The sequence below is a fragment of the Schistocerca nitens genome, chromosome 6, assembly GCF_023898315.1.
Source record: "Schistocerca nitens isolate TAMUIC-IGC-003100 chromosome 6, iqSchNite1.1, whole genome shotgun sequence".
In the NCBI taxonomy this organism is placed as follows: Eukaryota; Metazoa; Arthropoda; class Insecta; order Orthoptera; family Acrididae; genus Schistocerca; species Schistocerca nitens.
Genome location: NC_064619.1, coordinates 244,659,965 through 244,684,185, shown reverse-complemented (window position 1 = coordinate 244,684,185; position 24,221 = coordinate 244,659,965). Strand labels below are relative to the sequence as shown.

The window sequence follows — 24,221 nt, the reverse complement described above, 5'->3', positions numbered from 1 at the left end:
CTCAACCCCATCGAAGCAGAATAACGCTTGGTGTCATGGAGGATAACTCTCTGGCTCTGGGGTACCCAGAGGCCACTGGCATGGGCCTCGATTGGCCGCCATATTCTTCAGATCTGAACATATGCGACACCTTTTTGTGGGGCTATATTAAAGACAAGGTGTACAGCAATAACCCCAAAGCCATTGCTGAGCTGAAAACAGCTATTCAGGATATCACCGGCAGCACTTCAGCGGGTCATGCAGAATTTCGTTATTCGTCTGCGCCACATCATCGCCAATGAAGGCAGACATATCGAACATGTCATAACCTATATCTGAATATAGGTAGCGACGTTCAGATGGTGACTAAAATATGTGCACGCCGTAGTTTATAACTAATTTCAGTTTTTTTCATATAGTTCAATAATTGTCATCTGTACATGCATCTCATTCCTTCCACTCTTTTTTTATTTGGGCTGCTTGGCTACATGCTACTCATACGTTTCACCTCGTAATAAAATGAATGATTAGTTATACTTGAAATAATTTAGGCAAAGCGAATATTTTAACATTCGCCATATGTTATAGTAAATCTGTTACAAACAACACCATTTCTTCTCGAGTCTCAGTCCGCCTCCGTAGATGAGTGATCAGCGTATATGGCTGCCGTGCAGAGGACATGGGTTCAATCCTGTTACTGCCGAGGATTTTTCCATGGTGAGAGGGCAGGTATGGGGTGTACTCAGCATTGTAAAGCCAATTGAGGAGCTACTTGAGGAGAGATAGTGGCTGCAAGATCCGGAAAGTTGGCAAAACGGCAGGGAGGGCAGTGCGCTGTCCACAAGGCCCTTCATTTCGCATCCCTATGACGCCGAATGGCAGAGAATAACAACGCAGTTGGTCGACATCCCTTGGGCCTTCATAGCATGTAAGATCAGCGTGTTTTTCTAGAGTCTTGTAGACTGGACGCAAATCTTGTAGTGCATATTTGCGTTGCCTACCTTATGTCAGGTACAACCAGTCATTCAATACTATTATGTGTTGAAATAATTACCAACAGCCATTGTAACAGATGAAAGCAAAAAAAGAATGGAAAAGTAGATATTTAATATAAGATTTGGCGACCGTGACAGGACTGTCACAAATTAAGGGAAAGAATACTGTTCTTCTTTTAATATATTTTTCATTCTTCATTAGTGACAAGTGAAAATGTATCATCAGCGTAGACATAATTTGCTCAAGTGAAAGAGTGCCTAATCAAATAAAAAAGATATCTAACGAAAAAATAACGATGCATAGTGTTACTTTAAATTCAGGAAATTAAATTACGTTGTGTTGCAGATGGCATATTATTCTGTTCAGCCTCTTCAGACATGGAAATGGAGTGGTTCTACAGTAACCTGAAAAACATAATACAACAAGAACATAGGCTTCTGTGGCCATTATCAATGACGTTACAAGCTCTTGGATTTGGTGCCCATCTCTGGGGAAAAATGACATGATACCAATACACATGTACTAGTAACTTCACGATAACAAGTTTTTACGAACGACTTTCCTCAAGAGAGCCACACGGTTCAACCTTATGACCTCTTTGTTACCAGCATAGGCCATCTTGTAAATGTTATTTATATTTTCAGTAGTTGGTGCCCCACAATTAGCAGATTTTTGGCGAAAATCGTGTTTCACACAATCAGCTGCTACAAAAATCTTTATTATTGCTACTAATTTCGATTTTTATTGTCCACAATCATGCAGAAGTAGTTTTTCAATTACAACATCTATGTGGATAAATACATGATGTTCCATTTGATTTTATATACCCTGAAAACGCCAAGTGAAAGGCAAAAGACAATATAGAAACTTTTAACATTGTTCATCACGTTATTCATACAATAATACATTGCATTCGACATCTGCAGACTTGGTTCAAATACCATTGCCACCGATAATCAACAAATCTAGGTATCCAACCATATGAGGGCATGTGGTCACTGTCGAGAAGGGACTAAGACTTCGGAATGATATAAAGTAGATAAATCGTAGACTACTTGAAAGCTTCATACACAACCGTTCAGCCCTCATTCTCACAACACCAATCAAAACTGTTCAGCACTCATTTTCACAACAGCAATCAGGAAGTAGTATGTTGTTTTTATAGTTGTACTCTTATACTTCCTTAATGGAGCTCTCCAAACTATTCTTTCCCATTCAAATTGTACTACTAAGCTCTTTTATCTCTGGTTTGATACTATATCTCTTCATTACTTATCTGATCTACCCATCCAATCTCCAGCATTCTTTTGTAACACCACACTTCAAAAGCTTGAATTCTCTTATTGTTTCGACTGTTTTATCATCTACATTTCACTCTCGCACAAGACCGCACTCAAGACAAACACTTTGAGGGAGGACTTCCTAGCACTTAAATTTATACTGGAACAGACACAGCAGCCCCCATGAGCAGCAACACTGTGGGGTTTATAGCTTCCCAGCTCATACAGGAGCTGAGATACAGGCAGAAACGTGTTTTTTCGTAGCCCCTGCCACATAGGCTGCCCTGCATGATGGACATGTTGATACTGGATCAACATAGAGTAGTTCCTAAAATCAGCCCCTACATACAAACCGAAGCGAGCAGGGAACTTCAATTTATATATAGAGAGAAGTTTCATGCATTACACTGACAAAGTGTGTTTCTCAATTTAACTTCGACAAATTTCGTGAACTGATGTATCAGTGTTAGTTATCTGATATCAAAAATAGACAGTCGGTGACGTATTGAGGTACTATGCTGAACGTTACGCCTGAACGGTATTTAGACGAAGTGTCGATAATGGCGGCGGGGAACTTTAATTTACAGCTTGCATAGAAGGAAAATATAAGTTCTCAGGTTAATAATGCACATTCTTTCAGTCCTTTAAAAGAATATTGCCTACCCATTGTTACAGAACACCACACAGTATCTGTTATACGAAAGCGAAGAAAGGAACAATTTCGCTGCTACTTCTAGTCGTTGCAGCTGGAAGTGTGCACCAGCTGTAGCTGCCGACAGTTTATTGCCTACATATTTCGTTGAAACTGCTCAACATAGCAGCAACAGAGCTCAGTCTGGTATTAGTCTCTGTGAAAGGAAGACGCACGGGAGTTTACAACATGGACTGCAATATGGCACTAACTTTTCTGTTGGAAGGGGAGATTATCGATATGCTAACAAGCTCCAACAGCGCTTCCTAAACTCTCCAAAACACTATCCTTGGCAAGTACATATCTGAAATTATTATATTACTAACTATACAGAACATGATGACTCCACACTCTAACAATTGCTCCTCATCGTTATCATAAAAACTTTTCTTTGACCTTGTAACTGAAATAGGATATGATGTGCATGGTATTTAACGATAGTCGCAGCATGACTGCCAGATTTCAGCACCTGCTACAGCGAGTCGGTAACATCACGATAACTGATTGTCGAGTAGTTCCTGTGACAACTGGTTCGTTGCTTTGCCTGACAACAGTAGTCAATTGTCAGCTGTCACTGTCTGCCGCAAAGGTGAGTGAAATAGTACTTAGGTATACCGTGACTCCCGACTACGATGTAGCTTCGGGTGCTCGACTATCAGCAGGAACTAATTACAATGCGCACAGAAGTAGTTATGCAGTCACTATTCCCGTGCCCCACACACCAAATGGAATAGTGGAAACCTAACAAGTGATGTGATGGCAGCGCCCTCTGATACGAGGTGCGGCTAGAAAAAAACCGGACTGATGCTGGAAAAAACATTTATTTACAATTATTTACAATTTCATGTTATCTCCTTCAATGTACTCTCCTCCTCGGTCTCTACACCGCTCCATACGAATTTTCCACTGTTCATAGCAATGCTGCAGATCATTTTCGGTAAGTCCATATATTACTTCCGTCGCTTTTTCTTTTACTGCTTCAACAGTCTCAAATCTAGTTCCTTTCAAAGCTGACTTGACTTTAGGGAAAAGAAAAAAGTCACAGGGGGCCAAATCAGGTGAGTAGGGTGGATGATCTAAGATGGGAATGTTGTGTTTTGCCAAAAACGTCTTCACTGACAACGCACTGTGAGCTGGGGCATTGTCTTGGTGAAGGATCCATGACTTTTTTCTCCACAAATCGTTCCGTTTTCTCCGTACTCGCTCACGTAGGGTAGCCAGGACGCTAATGTAGTAATGCTGATTCACTGTTTGTCCCTCTGGTACCCAATCAATGTGCACAATCCCTTTGATGTAAAAAAAAAAAAAAACAATCATCATTGCCTTGAATTTCGATTTTGACATTCGTGCTTTTTTTTTGTCGTGGAGAACCAGGAGTTTTCCAATGCATCGACTGGCGTTTAGTTTCGGGATCGTAAGTAAAAAAACACGATTCATCGCAAGTAATAACATTTTGTAAGAAGGTGGGATCACTTTCAATGTTTTCCAGGATGTCAGAACAAATCATTCTTCGGCGTTCCTTCTGTTCAGTTGTGAGACACTTTGGAACCATTTTTGAACACACTTTGTTTATGTTGAAACTTTCATGAAGAATCTGCCTAACACTTTCCTTGTCAACTCCTGTTAACTCAGACACTGCTCTGATTGTTAAACGGCGATCTTGTCGAACAAGTTTACCGATTTTTTCAATGTTTGCATCAGTTTTTGCTGACAATGGTCTGCCAGTGCGAGTGTCATCACTGGTGTCTTCGCGGCCATCTTTAAATCGTTTAAACCACTCAAACACTTGTGTTCGCGATAAACAATCATCGCCGTACACTTGTTGTAACATTACAAACGTTTCACTTGCAGATTTTCCTAGTTTGAAACAAAATTTGATGTTAACACGCTGTTCTTTCTGTACACTCAACATTTTCCGACGCACAGACAAAACGTCAACTACTTAAAACAGACGCCACGGGCAGACTGGGTGCAGGAGGCAGATGAAACTCGAGCAGTAGGCGGAGCGAGAGTCACGTGACAGGCCACGCGACTTTCAGCCTTATTGCATTCGTTTTATTGTTTCACCAGTACTAGTCCGGTTTTTTTCTAGCCACACCTCGTAAGTAGTTCAGTGGTTTGCAGATTATATATGTCTGTGTAAAAACTTTGCTAGTTGGCAGCTTAATAACGGAATTTGTGTTCCACAACCCACTCGGTGGCTCGTGTGGATGTTAAACGTCAGCAGGCACTTGTAGTCGCTGATTCACCGTCTAAGGCCAATCTCAAACGGGCTGTGAATTCGAATGTCAGCGAGAAACCTGACGAGTATCTGACGTCAGAGAGTGGAAAACGGACGTTGTGGAGTCTCCCTGAACTATTGAGCAATACAAAGCATTTCATGTATTCCGAACGCGCATTCGAACGTAGACAGACGAAATGAAACAACGCCACGTACAGGTTACTTCTAGTTTTAAGTACATAAAAAACATCACCGCTGCTCGAATATGGAGAGAATTATATATATATAGACATACGGATTTAAAGCAGAACAGTTCCTGTGTACAGATAAAACTATCAATAACCACAATAAAGAACGTCGCGCGAAGACTGTATCGCGTGTCTTATAGAAAATGAAAAACTAGTTTCCGCTTCTCCACTTCAAGAATGTGTGTGTAGTTCGCGTGCTGGGCCTGTGGCCGCTAGAGCGCGCTGCGGTCGCATTGGTCACGTCGCGGTACACGTACCGTATGAACTAGTGAGTGTGCAGCAGCGTGGTGGGGACCACGGCAGCGCGCCGTATGCTGAATACCACTTCCCGTGTGAAGGCGGCTTAAGCTGTAGCCTGGTCAAAGTGCCCTCCTCCGCTTCAGAGGCCGGAGTGGAGAGCGCGGCAGTGCAGGGCAGAGCGAGTACTTACCGCGCAGCGCCTTCATGTGGGCGACGGCCATGCGCAGGATGGTGAGCTTGTCGGGCTTGCGCGCCAGCGCCGAGCACGTGGGCACCATGTCCGACAGCTCCGTGATGTACGCTGTCATCTTGTTCCGCCGACGGCGCTCAATCTCGCAGTGATTCTCCCTGCAGTAGAACGGCAACAAGACGCACGCGGTAAACGCAGTAACTCAACAAACAAAAAACAGCAACACAAACAATTAGCTATAAATCGGGTCAGTTTTTTATACCTCGTTTACTTTTACTACTACACCAAAAGCTACACGATTTGAAACTTGCCGCGTTCCATCGATGACACTTTTCTTTACCTCACCCATCTTATCTGACAACAAAATAAACGAAAATCCGCCATATTTGGCTGTCTCGAAATCCAAGGAATGTAGAGATTAGAAAGGACCTTAAAAAAGAAAGTATGAGAGAAGAAATTGAAAAAAAGAGATTAAGCTGGTATGGGCATGTTAAGAGGATGCATAGGCAGAGACTCCCCAAAATTATGGAACAACTAAAGATGGACGGGAAAAGACCTAGAGGGCACCTAAGAACACGATGGAAAATGGGAGTGAGAATATCTGTGGAAAGGAGAGGTGTGATCTGGCAGCAAGTGTAGGAAGAAAAGTGGTGAGAGGACCGAGCCACATGGACAGGACTCGTCATCACCCAGACCCGGCAGTAACTGGAGCGGGATCCGGATATAGATAGAAATCCAAAGATTTTGATTGGTTATTGCATTGCTGTTCAAGCTACAAGCCTACGCACTCTCAGTTAACCCTATAGCTTTCTTTTCCGCCGCCTCACTATCACCCATACCAGCCGCCGAATTTTTCATCCTATTGCTGGTGAGCCACAAGGCTCTGTCTTGACGCCCTCCTGTACATTTCCAAACCCTCCACCCCTCTCCATCTTCTCATGCAATAAGCTGACAAACCCGCCTACATATTTACTCATCACACCCTCCAACTCTCCCATGCCTCCCTCCAACGTCACTCCTGATCGAGTGGTGTAATAAGTGGTAACTACAGGTAAATCCAATGAAACGCCAAGATACCATCTTTGGTCCAACACTCGGCGATTCTGTCGTTCAGATTTCCACCTCTCCATCCATAGCCAACCAATTTCGCTCACTAACACAATTAAGTATTGAGGGCTACCCTCCACTGAATGCACACCTTCATACCAACCAAAACAAAGCCCAAAACTGACAAAAACTACTAACTGGCAGCATCTGGAGTCTACATAGTTCTACTATCATCCTTACCTATAAATCCCTCATCTGCGCCATTCTAACTTCCGCCAATGTTGCTGGACCTCTGCCTCTGCTAATTTCTTTAAATTCTGGGAAGGCATGCATTCCATTTCGCCTTCCGCATCCTCCTTCCTTGCCCAACTCGCATCCTACAGCAGTTCATCTATTTTCACACTTTCTTCTCTTCTTGGGGCACCTTCGGACTCAAAACACTAATCAGGAAATCCTGTCCCAACACCTGTTATCCCACTCACTAATCACCGATCCAGGTACGCTGCTGCGCCACTATATCTCCTCCCCATCTCCGATGTCACCTCCACACCTTATCCGTCCTCTCCGATCCGTATCCAACCAGCTGCCACCACCCAACGATAAAGTCCGTCTCGAGATACAGCCTTTCTTCCAGCCCTTGTCAACAACGCTACACATTTACTTCATCAATTTTATACAACGTGTTCGGAAATTAACTTCAAAAACTTCTAAGACTTGTAGAAGGAAGTGAGTGCATAATAAACTCCTGGAAATTGAAATAAGAACACCGTGAATTCATTGTCCCAGGAAGGGGAAACTTTATTGACACATTCCTGGGGTCAGATACATCACATGATCACACTGACAGAACCACAGGCACATAGACACAGGCAACAGAGCATGCACAATGTCGGCACTAGTACAGTGTATATCCACCTTTCGCAGCAATGCAGGCTGCTATTCTCCCATGGAGACGATCGTAGAGATGCTGGATGTAGTCCTGTGGAACGGCTTGCCATGCCATTTCCACCTGGCGCCTCAGTTGGACCAGCGTTCGTGCTGGACGTGCAGACCGCGTGAGACGACGCTTCATCAAGTCCCAAACATGCTCAATGGGGGACAGATCCGGAGATCTTGCTGGCCAGGGTAGTTGACTTACACCTTCTAGAGCACGTTGGGTGGCACGGGATACATGCGGACGTGCATTGTCCTGTTGGAACAGCAAGTTCCCTTGCCGGTCTAGGAATGGTAGAACGATGGGTTCGATGACGGTTTGGATGTACCGTGCACTATTCAGTGTCCCCTCGACGATCACCAGTGGTGTAAGGCTAGTGTAGGAGATCGCTCCCCACACCATGATGCCGGGTGTTGGCCCTGTGTGCCTCGGTCGTATGCAGTCCTGATTGTGGCGCTCACCTGCACGGCGCCAAACACGCATACGACCATCATTGGCACCAAGGCAGAAGCGACTCTCATCGCTGAAGACGACACGTCTCCATTCGTCCCTCCATTCACGCCTGTCGCGACACCCCTGGAGGCGGGCTGCACGATGTTGGGGCGTGAGCGGAAGACGGCCTAACGGTGTGCGGGACCGTAGCCCAGCTTCATGGAGACGGTTGCGAATGGTCCTCGCCGATACCCCAGGAGCAACAGTGTCCCTAATTTGCTGGGAAGTGGCGGTGCGGTCCCCTACGGCACTGCGTAGGATCCTACGGTCTTGGCGTGCATCCGTGCGTCGCTGCGGTCCGGTCCCAGGTCGACGGGCACGTGCACCTTCCGTCGACCACTGGCGACAACATCGATGTACTGTGGAGACCTCACGCCCCACGTGTTGAGCAATTCGGCGGTACGTCCACCCGGCCTCCCGCATGCCCACTATACGCCCTCGCTCAAAGTCCGTCAACTGCACATACGGTTCACGTCCACGCTGTCGCGGCATGCTACCAGTGTTAAAGACTGCGATGGAGCTCCGTATGCCACGGCAAACTGGCTGACACTGACGGCGGCGATGCACAAATGCTGCGCAGCTAGCGCCATTCGACGGCCAACACCGCGGTTCCTGGTGTGTCCGCTGCACCGTGCGTGTGATCATTGCTTGTACAGCCCTCTCGCAGTGTCCGGAGCAAGTATGGTGGGTCTGACACACCGGTGTCAATGTGTTCTTTTTTCCATTTCCAGGAGTGTATATTGAATAGGCTCCCATGTCCTGAAAAGTACTGTTTGAAAACATGATTGCTAAGGAGGTAAGCAACACGGTAGCCATGACGGGGGGTGGTTACATCGGATCGGCCGATGTCATTGAGCGTCTATCCTATCTCTCTGACATTGTTTGAGCCTCATTCACGTGTCAGTGAATATAGCAACTGGCTTTACACGACTGCACAATATACCAATATGATCCTTCTGAATGGCGATGCTCACGGTAATGGAAGAGCTGCTCGTCGCCTTTATGGAGATCGTTCGCCACATCGTCCGACTCCATCGCATGCCCTTATCGCCGCAATTATGCAGCGGCTGCGAGTAAGGGTAGCTTCACCGTCAGCAAGCGTGACTGTGGTGGTCCAAAGAAACGCCGCACAGCCGAATTGGAAGAGGCCGTACTGCATCACGTGGAAGAGAACACGAGCAATTCCTCTGATAGTAATGAATGGAATTATGAAACAACTGGTGTAGTGAGCCACGCCTATTCAACTGCTTACAAAGTGATCACATTCCTAAGATGTTTTCAAATGGTTGTAGCATGGAAACGGTACTTTCCGGGCATGGGTCCCAATTCAAAATATTATCTATTCACTCCTCTACAAGTCCTAGAAGTTTGTAAGGAAATTTCCGAACACCCCGTACAATTAAAACGTTGCTAAACATGTATAAACCTTCGACTGCAGAGCAATTTTATCCGTTGCCAGTCCATCACTCCTCTTGAGGAACTGAAATAATAACACGAAAAAAAGGAAAAACCCTGCTGGGGAAGAACGACATTTCCTTATCGATTGTCGCTTTCTGCGACATACCTGCATGAAGTTTCTGGCAGAGGTCAGTCACCGACGCTGTATTTCAGCTGCACACGCAACGGCTCTATTGAATCTCGGCTGTCCGCAGCTCGTGGTCGTGCGGTAGCGTTCTCGCTTCCCGCGCCCGGGTTCCCGGGTTCGATTCCCGACGCGGTCAGGGATTTTCTCTGCCTCGTTATGACTGGGTGTTGTGTGATGTCCTTAGGTTAGTTAGGTTTAAGTAGTTCTAAGTTCTAGGGGACTGATGACCAAAGATGTTAGGTCCCATAGTGCTCAGAGCCATTTGGACCATTTGAATCTCGGCTATCGGCGAGAATCTGTTGCAGAAGATGGCTTACAGCAGTACGAAACTTCGGTGAACTTTATTTGGACACAATTGCAGCAAAGAATGAAAACATGGACCTCCTCGCAAAAGACACAACACTTACGCAATCCTCAACTTAAAGCGACAGCATATAACGCATGGGAAGAGTACGAGGAGAAATATGACGGCACAGGGGTCACCTGTAAAATAATCTGCAAACCGATCCCTCCACCGCCACTCACACACCCTGAAGGTCAAGGTTACAATAGTAGACATGCGCCAGCAAGAATAACATCCCCAGTCACATCTACAAAAAAATATGTGTCGAAACTCCCCAACTTGTTCGTGCGGTTCAACATCAGAGACTGATTTTCGTATGAGTGGCATCCCGATTAGCAAGTAACTTTCTGCAAGGGACTAAGCACGTTGAAATACAGGATTCCCCGTTAATGTTACCCTTCTCCCAACAATACACAATGCAAGAACTCGTAGAATGATCAGTCTTTTAAGAGATTGCAATTTGCACATATATAACTGTTTGTGTATCCCTACGGGGAGTTACTATACAACACCGAGAACTACCATTGGATAATGCCACAACTAACATTATCATTATCTTTACCTTACACAAGCCAGATCATCACCAATAGATAACGCTGTATATGTCTTCAAAACATCTAAGTGTAACAGTACTGCTCTTAACTTTTTCGTCATAAATGTTAATTTCTTCTTATTGTGTTATGTTGTCAGCTATTATGTGCTTTGTTTGCATTTGTACTTACACATATTTATTACAAGGGTTCCCTTTTTTAATACGGTGCTGGCTACATAGTATTTACACTAAGCGACAATAAATTAAGAAAAAAAAGCTGTTGCAGTCAGCGTATAGACCGCGATCCAAGGATATTGTCGAAGGCAAAAGCAACAGGTTGTAGTGCTACATCACTACATACTGTACATAATCTACTCACTGATAGCTACAAGGTATCCCCGAGTTCATGTGATAGTATAAGGGTAGTTGGTTGTCGTGAGACCGATCAAAGCGGCACCACCGTTGTGAGTGTCATGACACAAGCAAAACTGTTGTGAGCAGAGAAACAGCTATACCTGTGCACTGTCTAAAGAAATACGTGGGTACCAGCAGGCGGAAGGAAGATTAGAGTTTGCCGTCCCGTCGGCGTAGAGGTCATTAGAGGCGGAACAGAAACTGGTATTGGGAAAGAATATCGGCTGTACGAACTTTGAAGGAACCATCCTGGCATTTTTCTTACGTGATTGAAGGAAAGCGCCGAAAACCTTGGCCGGACGAGGATCTGAACCACTGTCCTCCTGCATCCTACTCCTGTGTGCCAACCACTGCCCCATGTAGCATGTTAACAGTTGGTGGAGGAGGACCTAAAGCATCCTAAAAGGTGAAGTGGACCCTTTAGTGCTTCTCATAGTCACGTTTTACACACAGTCGTTTCGTGATGACTGCATAGTCAAGTCTATGCTCACATAACCCCACGTGATGCGTTGCACTGACTCCCACGTAAGACCGTATAGATTGCAGAGTTATATTGGCAATGCCATTCGGACCAGCGGCTGTGGGCAATGGTGACGTTCTCGTATAAATCCTGGTTTAATGTAATAAGTGTTTCTGGATACAAGCGGCTCAATACAGCTCGAGGAACACGTAGCCACACACAAAATACGCTGGAACGTGATAGTCACTGTGCTCGTGGACACGTCGGTTAAGAGTGTCGTATACAAGTAAACAATATGACTTCGTATCTTTGCGACAGAGCAGGTTACAGGCGAGCGCTGTTGTGTCGAAACAGTGGAGGGATATGTTCGAATTATTAGTCATGATGTGGAACCTAACTTCACTCTCGTGAACAGTAGAGCGGGAGACATGGTCCAAATGAAGTGGCCTGCTTGCAGCCGCACTAGAATTCAGCTGAGCACGAGTACGAGAACGGACGAGGCTACCGCTATCTCAGGCTATTTGAGACCTGCCACACGCAGTGAAGGAAGAGATCCAACATATGTACACAGTTCTTGACTACCTAGTGGAAAATGTCACAAACATCTGTAAATCGTATTCGTATCATGCAGCTTGCAGTGTGAATACCTTTTCCTTGATATGAGGACTGTTCTAGTTAAAATATATGAAAACTGCTGAAACAGTTAGATTTACTGTGCCACTCTTCAACGTTCTGTAGGATCTACATTCTCATGAGTCTGAAGTTGAGTGTGAGTCACTACCAATTTGTGCAATCGTCCTTCATATTCACAGCCCCTTCAGATTCGGTCGTCAACTTCGTTTCCAGTGCCTGTATAGAGGGCATCAAAGACCAGTTACAACTGTTGCGGGTCAGCTTGCCTCCGGAGGGGACACAACGGCTCTACCCTTCCCAACCAAATCAGAGCTTGCATATAAGCCAGAGGGAGTGTACCGTCATACTGATAAGTCGGCCCGTACTGCCGAGTTCTTTGTGAATTTAACTAGAATTTGTAATCACTGAAAGAACATCACATACCCTCTCAACCCGTAAAGTTTCATTTCCTTTCCCCCGTAAAGTTTCATTTCCTTTCCTGCTCCCCTACTACGGGCTCACTTTTTTTGGCAGGCAATGCAGATATACAACAGTAGACTGAGGACATAAAATGCAACAGGAATGGATAATCCTTACTTCATGGCATACCAACCACCATCATAAATACTTCACTCATATCGACACCGCTGGTTTTCCAATCAATTTTCCATGAGAGCCAGAATAGGCATTTTCAGAAAATTGCGAAATTTGGAATCCAATATGGCGTAATGCCACAAACAGCTTTCATCAAAAACAACATTATGAATACGAAACTAGGAAAAAATATAGCTTATTCAAATGTTAATAGCAAAAGCCAATAGTTATTGTAATTTGTGAACAGAAATTCTATCCTCACTGAAGAATTCAACAGGGGATAAGAAAACTAACCACGACAGAAGGGAAGTGTCGGTTACAAACTATACTATTCCAATAGCTGTGGTAACCAACAACATTATGAAAATGGGTATGGTTAAGATGTCTAGCAACGGTCGTTCTGTAGAACTCGCAAACGAAGTTCGCTCCTCTGGTAGCACTGAATTTTTTTGGCCATTCGAAATGTGAAGGGCATTTTTAGCTCACTACTGGTATTAATAAAGGGCACAGAGTCACGGCATCCCAGCAATCACTTACAGTGTACGGAGATCAGTACGTAGAGGGAGGAGGCATAGTAGGAAGTTAAAAGTGGAGCACTAAGGCTATCTCCAGTTAAAGACGTTGTCATACAAGCTGTAAGCGCGCCCGCTGGAAACTCATAAGATATTATAATAGAGCTTTAGAGACTCAAAATATAAAATCTAGCACAGGCAGATAAAGGTCAAGCGACGTGAAAACAAGTGTCCGTCCACCTAAAAGAAATAGTTAACAGATCCGAAACGTGAAATTAAGAACGCACGAAGAGTAATTTGAAAGGTTACAGGGCCTTAACGTCGGACAGCGGCGTACTGAATCAGAGTACAGTTACCAGTAATATAAAATGATAGATTACGTGGTCCGTATGTTGTCTACATAGGACGACTAGATTCTCGTATTGGAAAGGTACACCTGGTGATGCTTATAATATCACTGCATAAAAACACGCCAGAAATTTGCGGACAGATTATTATCATACACCAAACACAAAAAGACAGAGTTAAAATTGAAACAAGTTCTGTGGCTGAACAAAATAGCATCGTGCTATCAATGCTACAAAAAGAAATTTACATGAGGAAGTTTGACCGCTGGACTCTTAATATTTCTTTCTCACAGTACAAACGCTGTCCAACGATTTCGAATTGTCAAGATCTGGTTGCGATCTGATGAAAATGAGGCCTATGAAGTTGCAGAAATGTTTTTCTTTTCCGGTGAGTCCAAAGTAGGAATCGATATTTAGACATCGTCTGCCTTGTCCTTTTCTCCACACGAGGAGATGCAGGCGCATGCCGCCTTTGCTACGAAGAATTCGTTAGGAAGCCAACGGTAACGGTTGCGTGCCTTGTCGTTTTACATGCAAGCAATATTGCTGTGTCGCATCAGCAGTCAGAGGGGCCTGCGCTCGGCTAACGCGGTGAGCCAATCGCTGGCTTCCGATGCAGGAAGGTGAGCCGGAGCAGAACCGAATCTGCAAGCCGGATTAACGACCGCCTGACTGGCACATATGCCAGCCTGGCCAGCTTCTCACCGCCACCTAGGAGAGAGTGAGGCTCCTTTCTGGGTTGGTGTAGTTTTCTACTAAGTTTGTTGTATCGATATGCACTTGATTATGCGTTTAATGTGGTGAAGCACTCTCTTGAGGTTTCTCCTCTTCACTGTACATTGCTGATATGATCCTCGTAGCACAACGGACGGCGTGTGCACTAACGGCGAAAGGCGAGAAGGAACATACAGGATGTGCAGCGGGACTTTGTGTCCAAATTCAAGGGCATTCTTCCCACGCCCGGGTTCCCGGGTTCGATTCCCGACGGGGTCAGGGATTTTCTCTGCCTCGTGATGGCTGGGTGTTGTGTGATGTCCTTAGGTTAGTTAGGTTTAAGTAGTTCTAAGTTCTAGGGGACTGATGACCATAGCTGTTAAGTCCCATAGTGCTCAGAGCCATTTGAACCATTTTCAAGGGCATTCCTTCAAAATAAATCCAGCACGGAACACAAAAATGTCAGTTTTTTATTTTTTATTTTATTTTATTTTATTTATTTATTTATTTATTTTTGCATTAAGTAAGACGAGTGCACAACAGAGGACCAGCAGAGGGGGAATTTGTGCCAGGATCTCCCAAAGTGTCAATTCTGAAAAGATCTGGCGAATTTCTTGTCTTAAAATGATGGTGCTTGCTACTTGTGTCTTGAAGTGTTCTTGGCTCTCCCGTAGCATAAAGAAAGGTTCTTCTCAAACGAGTGCTCGGCTCATACAAGTAATGAATCGCAAAGTTTATATTTAGGGCAAAGAATACCTCCATATTACGAAAAGCTGAAGTATGATTCGTGCTCTAAAGTCTACTAAGTACCTGTTACATTTATTTACAGTCCAGTTAATAAATATTCATTTCTCACTGTATCCGAGGGTTATGCGTTTGAGAAGTACATGGAAGCAAGCTGTTCGTAGCTTACAGGTTGTAACAAGATGTATCCCAGATCAGGGATCTCCCAAACATTTCCTCTGGAGGAATACTTCGAGAATCCTTGTTCTTTGATGGAACACCTCGTTTATTTTGAAGATTAATAAATTTTAAAAATGAGAAAGAAAGTTTTATTATGTGATTACTTCATTTTTAAATCATAACTAATAACACAGAAGCCATAATAAAATTTTAAAAAGTATTCGTATCGTCAAAATGTCGAAAAAACTTAGCCACGTTATTAACAATTTTTCGCGGAGCTCTTATGCACTTCCCGTGCAACACGAGTATTCCGCGGAAAACAGTCTCGCACACCCTGCCCTAGACCAACATCCCACTGGTGCCCGGGGATTTTTTACGATTTTCCTCCCAAAAAGTGGGCAAGGACCTAGTGAGCACATCTGCAGACACCTTCCTGCGCGCTTCTACTAGTCTTGACCTGTCTCTATGTGGCAATAGCCACTGCGGCATTATTAATTAATATGGGTCGCAGTGTACATCAGCTCAAACAATATCGCATTGGCTTTCAGAAAAATATTACAAGCAATGCATTTTAAAATCTGCCAACTCGTAATTATTTAGCAACAGTGAATACCATCCAAGTTGACTGAAAGCCAGTGTCCATTACATGCTCACTCTTTATTCAAACTGATTCAGGATCAACACGTCTGTCCGTGTGTGTATTTAATGAAACGGAAAGGGGGAGGGGGAGGAGAGAGGAAGGGGGTGGAAGTTGCCGTCGATCGGTACATGCTCGGTAATACTGGCACTTTGACCACCCCTTACAATAAGTAAACTACTAAATACCAAGACGTAAGGAACACAGACTTCATGGACAGTGACAGGCGCAAGAATAGTTCCCTCAATACTTCCGAAGGTGCTCACGTAGTGTCAGAACTGGACAGCCCATAACCCTCGTAGTTTCTCTTTGCACTTTCCTAGGAGTGATATCGGAGAGCACAGGTAGCAAGCTCTTTACGACGGATATGTATCAAACAGAAATTTACAAACAGTACCACCAAAAACAACATTGCTACCTATTCTTCGTAGCAAATACTGACGAAGTTAAAACATGTCTCAAGAGGTACTAAACTTCTTGCTCCATCGCTTGTTTTTGCACAAATTCACAACGGTGCACGATAAACTGCAGACGGCGTTCATTATTACGTTGTAGTTGTTAGTACGCACAAACGTTGGTGAACAAATTTCAAAGGGTACTAGGAAAGTTTGCAATACAGCTTTATTCATTTAATTTTTTCGAAGTAATTTCCGCCACATTGAATACAGTTCTCCATCCTACTAAACCAATCCCTAAACAAGTTTACCCAAGTTTCTGTAGAGAGTAAGACACACTCATTGTCCCAAGCCCTCCGGAGGTCCTCATCACTTATAAACTCCACACCTTTAAGCTTTATTTTCATTCAAGGAGCAAGGTCTGGACTGCAAGGAGGGTGCTCAAGAACTTTCAGCCCCGTACCCCGTAAACATTCGGTGCATGCTTTGGTGCAGTGAGCTAGAGCGTTGTCGTGATGGAGGAACAATGTGTCCATTGTTGACTTCGGTCGCAGGTCCTTCAAAGATTGGATGACTTTGGGCAGGCACTGTTCAGTGTACCACTTAGCTGTGACTGTCTATTGTGCGCCCAGCACAACATGCTCCACAATTCCACTCATTTTGAAAAAAACAGCTACAATTTTCTTCTTTACTGATCGGGATTTTCTGACAGCTATGGGTCTGACGTTATTTTCAAAGACCCAGACTTTGTTTCGCCTGCCACGTTGTTATTCACATGCTGACATCGTCCCTTTGAAAACTTTTCCCGGCACCAAGTCACACGTCGTGTCATCCGCTCTTCCGTCAATCTATGCGGCACATACAGACAATCAAGTTTCTTTACTTGCAAATGCACATGCAGAATGGAACAAATTGCTGGTTCATTTAGCCCTGAGGCGTCCTCTATCTGCTTATAGGTCACTCGCCTGTCTTCGTCTAGCATTTTCCTCAAAGTATTAATGTTTTCCTCCGTAAGTGATGATTGTGGCCTTCTCGTTCTCTCAGCGTCCTCAGACTGAAATTTCCTCTTCGGAATTCTCTGTACCATTTTAATATAGTTGTACGATTTGGACACGCTTCACCGAGTGCTAGAGTCAATTCTTCAAAGCATTTGTCTATGTTTACACCTCGCGCAAAATTGTACCGCAAAACTGTCCGAATCTCATTTCGTGACAACGATGCCACAACAAGAACTTCAAACTAACCCTGCTAGAGAACGACTGCGCCCACAGACTTGGCACAACGGCTACATGCAAGTACAGTATGAAGTACTCTCAGAATATAGCAACAATCAGCCTCCTCCGACTTACTTGTGGCGTCGTATTGCAAAATTTTCCTTTGTATCTGTACAAACACCGATATGGTAAACATTGCCACTATGACAAAGATTCGGGGTCTGCAACACAACAGGAAGCTCACTTGATTTACTCCACACGCTTTATAAGTGGGACTGATTGCTGTATATTAATTTCACGGGCGACTGATGTAAATGTCTCACACATACCATACCCGCGGGTGAGGTGTCTTGTGGGCTGTGAACACCTTTGTTACTACAGAAAATCTGCTTCTGACTGAGACATGTCTGCAGAAAAATAATACGTTATTTATGGACGAGACCTGAAGAAACAATCTGTTATGCTCAAACTAGCTTCGGCGATAATTTCGCAATCACCATTAGGATTCTATTCGAAAAACACATGAAATGTAGAAAGATGCACGGTAACATTACGTTCATTTTAAATGTCGTTGTAACTAGTTGCGTACTGTTATGCTCCGTGTTTCAAAACAGCATATTTTCCTCTTTCATTCACTTAATATCACAACTTCGTCTGATGCGTATCCTCAAACAGCATTTCATCCGTACAACGGGCATTGTTCCTACTGCAATTTACTGTTGACTTTAAATAACGTTCATATTCCGGAACTTCAAATTTACGACAGTGGTGAGTTGCTTATTTGAGGTTTAAGAGAACATAAAATGTGTCGATTTAACTTGTGACATCAAAATGCAGTTATTTCCGCCAACATTTAAAATGAACTCATTATTATGCTTGGCGTACACTTCGGTGCGGAGCAGTAACCACGTGTTAAGTGTTTATAAATAATGTGAGCGCTTCACTGGCACCGGAGATAACACTTCGCACACTTAGTAAGGAATCAATAGAGAATATCTTTGGAATGAATTCTAAACTCTTTGACATTGATTTTGCGATAAAAGAACATATGCCACTTTGTGTGGCAATGCGTCTCAATCCATTAACCAATTACATTATGTGTGAGTTGGTATGAAGCGCAGATCTAAATACAAGTCGTCATGATTTGATACGTTTCCTGTAGTTGATATCGTTTTATAAAGTATATACGAGGGCGTGCTGAAAAGTAATACCTCCGAATTTTTTATATGAAAAATCTTAAAAAGTTTTTAAATAAAACAAATGTTATTAACATTCTACATCTTTATTCTTAATGTCTACATGTTTATTTCTCAACATTGTCACCCTGGCGACGAACACATTTCTCCCGATACCATCACTGTAGAACGTTTGACTCACTTCTGCTTGCACCGCTCCACACCTATCCCTATCAAAGTAAAGTCCTCTTTTTTTTTTCTAAGTTTTGGCAACAGAAGAAAATAGGATGCGGCCGAGTCGGGGATATATGGAGGGTGATCAATGAGAGAGAACCGAAGGCGTCGGATTATTGCAGATGTTGCATCGGTCGTGAGTGATCTGGCATTTTCATGCTGAAGGAGAAGGTGTTTCATGTGTGGACGTACTCTTCAGGGGTTACAAACGGGATCACAGACCGCTGTTTCACACGCACCGATATAGTTACTTTACACACCGCCATGTTACACACTACAATTCGGAGCCCTCTAGCGGCCGAGTGTTGCAAATTGCGTCAGCGAAGCGAGAAAGTCCACCGACTAATATACACTCCTGGAAATTGAAATAAGAACACCATGAATTCATTGTCCCACGAAGGGGAAACTTTATTGACACATTCCTGGAGTCAGATACATCACATGATCACACTGACAGAACCACAGGCACATAGACACAGGCAACAGAGCATGCACAATGTCGGCACTAGTACAGTGTATATCCACCTTTCGCAGCAATGCAGGCTGCTATTCTCCCATGGAGACGATCGTAGAGATGCTGGATGTAGTCCTGTGGAACGGCTTGCCATGCCATTTCCACCTGGCGCCTCAGTTGGACCAGCGTTCGTGCTGGACGTGCAGACCGCGTGAGACGACGCTTCATCCAGTCCCAAACATGCTCAATGGGGGACAGATCCGGAGATCTTGCTGGCCAGGGTAGTTGACTTACACCTTCTAGAGCATGTTGGGTGGCACGGGATACATGCGGACGTGCATTGTCCTGTTGGAACAGCAAGTTCCCTTGCCGGTCTAGGAATGGTAGAACGATGGGTTCGATGACGGTTTGGATGTACCGTGCACTATTCAGTGTCCCCTCGACGATCACCAGTGGTGTACGGCCAGTGTAGGAGATCGCTCCCCACACCATGATGCCGGGTGTTGGCCCTGTGTGCCTCGGTCGTATGCAGTCCTGATTGTGGCGCTCACCTGCACGGCGCCAAACACGCATACGACCATCATTGGCACCAAGGCAGAAGCGACTCTCATCGCTGAAGACGACACGTCTCCATTCGTCCCTCCATTCACGCCTGTCGCGACACCCCTGGAGGCGGGCTGCACGATGTTGGGGCGTGAGCGGAAGACGGCCTAACGGTGTGCGGGACCGTAGCCCAGCTTCATGGAGACGGTTGCGAATGGTCCTCGCCGATACCCCAGGAGCAACAGTGTCCCTAATTTGCTGGGAAGTGGCGGTGCGGTCCCCTGCGGCACTGCGTAGGATCCTACGGTCTTGGCGTGCATCCGTGCGTCGCTGCGGTCCGGTCCCAGGTCGACGGGCACGTGCACCTTCTGCCGACCACTGGCGACAACATCGATGTACTGTGGAGACCTCACGCCCCACGTGTTGAGCAATTCGGCGGTACGTCCACCCGGCCTCCCGCATGCCCACTATACGCCCTCGCTCAAAGTCCGTCAACTGCACATACGGTTCACGTCCACGCTGTCGCGGCATGCTACCAGTGTTAAAGACTGCGATGGAGCTCCGTATGCCACGGCAAACTGGCTGACACTGACGGCGGCGATGCACAAATGCTGCGCAGCTAGCGCCATTCGACGGCCAACACCGCGGTTCCTGGTGTGTCCGCTGTGCCGTGCGTGTGATCATTGCTTGTACAGCCCTCTCGCAGTGTCCGGAGCAAGTATGGTGGGTCTGACACACCGGTGTCAATGTGTTCTTTTTTCCATTTCCAGGAGTGTATATACGAGGGCGGTTCAGAAAGTAACCTCCGATTGGTCACAGTGCGGGTTGTGGGGGGAGTAGCGACGCCATCTGTGCGTTCACGTACTCAACAGGTCAGTCGGCATCAAGCCGTGGTCGAGTGAACGTCGTACCTGCGCTAGTTTAGTTTTTGTGGCAGTTTGAAATGTGTGCTGCAATAGAAAACCCCGCCAAATGTGAAGTGCGTGCTGTCATAAGGTTTTTTACAGCCAAAGGATATTCTGCAGCAGCTATTCATCGTGAGCTTTGTGCCGTGTACGGACCAAGACCAAGAGTTATGAGTGAAGGAGTTGTCCGTGAATGGGTACGTTTATTTAAAAGTGGACGAGAAAACGTTCATGATGAAGAGAGGAGTGGTAGACCATCATTGGTGACTGACGAACTCGTTCAGACAGTTGATGCAAAAGTTCGTGAAAATCGACGTTTCTCAATGTCGGAGTTGTCTACTGGTTTTCCACAGATTTCTAAGACTCTCTTGTACGAGATAGTGACAGCAAGATTGGGTTACCGTAAGTTCTGTGCACGATTGGTGCCCAAAATTCTTACCGACCACCACAAAACTCAAAGAATGGCCTCTGCATTAGACTTTCTGTCACGTTATGAGGACGAAGGAGAACCATTGTTAAACAGAATCGTGACCGGTGACGAAACCTGGATTAAGTACGTGAACCCTGAGACAAAAGAACAATCAAAGATGTGGGCACATTCAAATTCGCCTACCAAACCAAGAAAAGCCTCGCAAGATTTTTCTGCCAGAAAACTGATGGCAACGGTGTTTTGGGATGCCAAAGGGGTGTTGTTGGTTGAATTCATGGAAGGTGGTACGACCATTAATCAAGACGTGTACTGTGAAACAATAAAAAAGTTACGACGGGCTACACAGAACAAACGCCGTGGTATGCTGACTTCCGGTATCGTTTTTTTGCACGATAACGCCCGTCCTCACTCGGCTCGCAGAACAACGGCCCTTCTTGAGTCCTTCAAGTGGGACGTTATCAACCATCCACCTTACAGCCCAGACCTGGCGCCAAGTGATTATCACCTCTTCATGCATTTGAAGAAATGGCTCGGGTCACAGCGGTTTGATGACGACGAAGAGCTCAAAGATGCGGTCACAGGCTGGCTCCAGGCACAAGCGGGTGATTTTTATGCAGAAGGAATTTCAAAGCTTCTGAAGAGATACGATAAGTGCCTCAATCGCTATGGAGACTATGTAGAAAAATAGTGCAAAGATGTAGTTGTAAGATGTATATATTAAAATATTTTTATTTAACTTGGTGTATTTTTTTAAATCAACCGGAGGTTACTTTCTGAACGGCCCTCGTACGTCATGTAATACCTCCCTACCCCCATGAACCATGGACCTTGCCGTTGGTGGGGAGGCTTGCGTGCCTCAACGACAGAGATAGCCGTACCGTAGGGGCAACCACAACGGAGGGGTATCTGTTGAGAGGCCAGACAAACGTGTGGTTCCTGAAGAGGGGCAGCAGCCTTTTCAGTAGTTGCAGGGGCAACAGTCTGGATGATTGACTGATCTGACCTTGCAACACTAACCAAAACGGCCTTGTTGTGCTGGTACTGCGAACGGCTGAAAGCAAGGGGAAACTACAGCCGTAATTTTTCCCGAGGGCATGCAGCTTTACTGTACGGCTAAATGATGATGGCGTCCTCTTGGGTAAAATATTTCGGAGGTAAAATAGTCCCCCATTCGGATCTCCGGGCGGGGACTACTCAGGAGGACGTCGTTATCAGTAGAAAGAGAACGCGTTCTCCGGATCGGAGCGTGGAATGTCAGATCCCTTAATCGGGCAGGTAGGTTAGAAAATTTAAAAAGGGAAATGGATAGGCTGAAGTTAGATATACTGGGAATTAGTGAAGTTCGGTGGCAGGAGGAACAAGACTTTTGGTCAGGTGAATACAGGGTTATAATTACAAAATCAAATAGGGGTAATACAGGAGCAGGTTTAATAATGAATAAAAAAATAGGGGTGCGGGTAAGCTACTACAAACAGCATAGTGAACGCATTATTGTGGCCAAGATAGACACGAAGCCCACGCCTACTACAGTAGTAAAAGTTTATATGCCAACTACCTCTGCAGATGATGAAGAAATTGATGAAATGTATGATGAGATAAAAGAAATTATTCAGGTAGTGAAGCGAGACGAAAATTTAATAGTCATGGGTGACTGGAATTCGACAGTAGGAAAAGGAAGAGAAGGAAACGTAGTAGGTGAATATGGATTGGGGGTAAGAAATGAAAGAGGAAGCCGCCTGGTAGAATTTTGCACAGAGCATAACTTAATCATAGCTAACACTTGGTTCAAGAATCATATTAGAAGGTTGTATACGTGGAAGAATCCTGGAGATACTAGAAGGTATCAGATAGATTATATAATGGTAAGACAGAGATTTAGGAGCCAGGTTTTAAATTGTAAGACATTTCCAGGGGCAGATGTGGACTCTGACCACAATCTATTGGTTATGAACTGCAGATTGAAACTGAAGAAACTGCAAAAAGGTGGGAATATAAGGAGATGGGACCTGAATAAACTGACTAAACCAGAGGTTGTACAGAGTTTCAGGGAGAGCATAAGGGAACAATTGACAGGAATGGGGGAAAGAAATACAGTAGAAGAAGAATGGGTAGCTCTGAGGGATGAAGGAGCAAAGGCAGCAGAGAATCAAGTAGGTAAAAAGACGAGGGCTAGTAGAAATCCTTGGGTAACGGAAGAAATATTGAATGTAATTGATGAAAGGAGAAAATATAAAGACGCAGTAAATGAAGCAGGCAAAAGGGAATACGAACGTCTCGAAAATGAGATCGACAGAAAGTGCAAAATGGCTAAGCTGGGATGGCTAGAGGACAAATGTAAGGATGTAGAGGCTTATCTCACTAGGGGCAAGATAGATACTGCCTACAGGAAAATTAAAGAGACCTTTGGAGAAAAGAGAGCCACTTGTATGAATATCGAGAGCTCAGATGGAAACCCAGTTCTAAGCAAAGAAGGGAAAGCAGAAAGGTGGAAGGAGTATATAGAGGGTCTATATAAGGGCGATGTACTTGAGGACAATATTATGGAAATGGAAGAGGATGTAGATGAAAATGAAATGGGAGATACGATACTGCGTGAAGAATTTGACAGAGCACTGAAAGACCTGAGTCGAAAAACGGCCCCGGGAGTAGACAACATTCCATTAGAACTACTGACTGCCTTGGGAGAGCCAATCCTGACAAAACTCTACCATCTGGTGAGCAAGATGTATGAGACAAGCGAAATTCCCTCAGACTTCAAGAAGAATATAATAATTCCAATCCCAAAGAAAACAGGTGTTGACAGATGTGAATATTACCGAACTATCAGTTTAATAAGTCACAGCTGCAAAATACTAACGCGAATTCTTTACAGACGAATGGAAAAACTAGTAGAAGCGGAC

General features: G+C 44.8%; 1 protein-coding gene across 4 annotated transcripts in view; it reads right to left on the bottom strand.

Annotated features, from left to right (window-relative positions):
• LOC126262212 (aryl hydrocarbon receptor nuclear translocator homolog) overlaps positions 1 to 24,221 on the bottom strand; it is a 566,087-nt gene that overhangs the window by 179,988 nt on the left and 361,878 nt on the right. For 2 of the 4 annotated variants that reach the window (XM_049958644.1, XM_049958641.1), the window contains one exon: positions 5,846 to 6,003. In XM_049958644.1, coding sequence (XP_049814601.1) covers positions 5,846 to 6,003 — 158 coding nt within the window. Of the gene's footprint in view, positions 1 to 5,845; positions 6,008 to 24,221 lie in introns of all 4 variants that reach the window. The other 2 variants (XM_049958642.1, XM_049958640.1) reach the window with 1 other exon arrangement.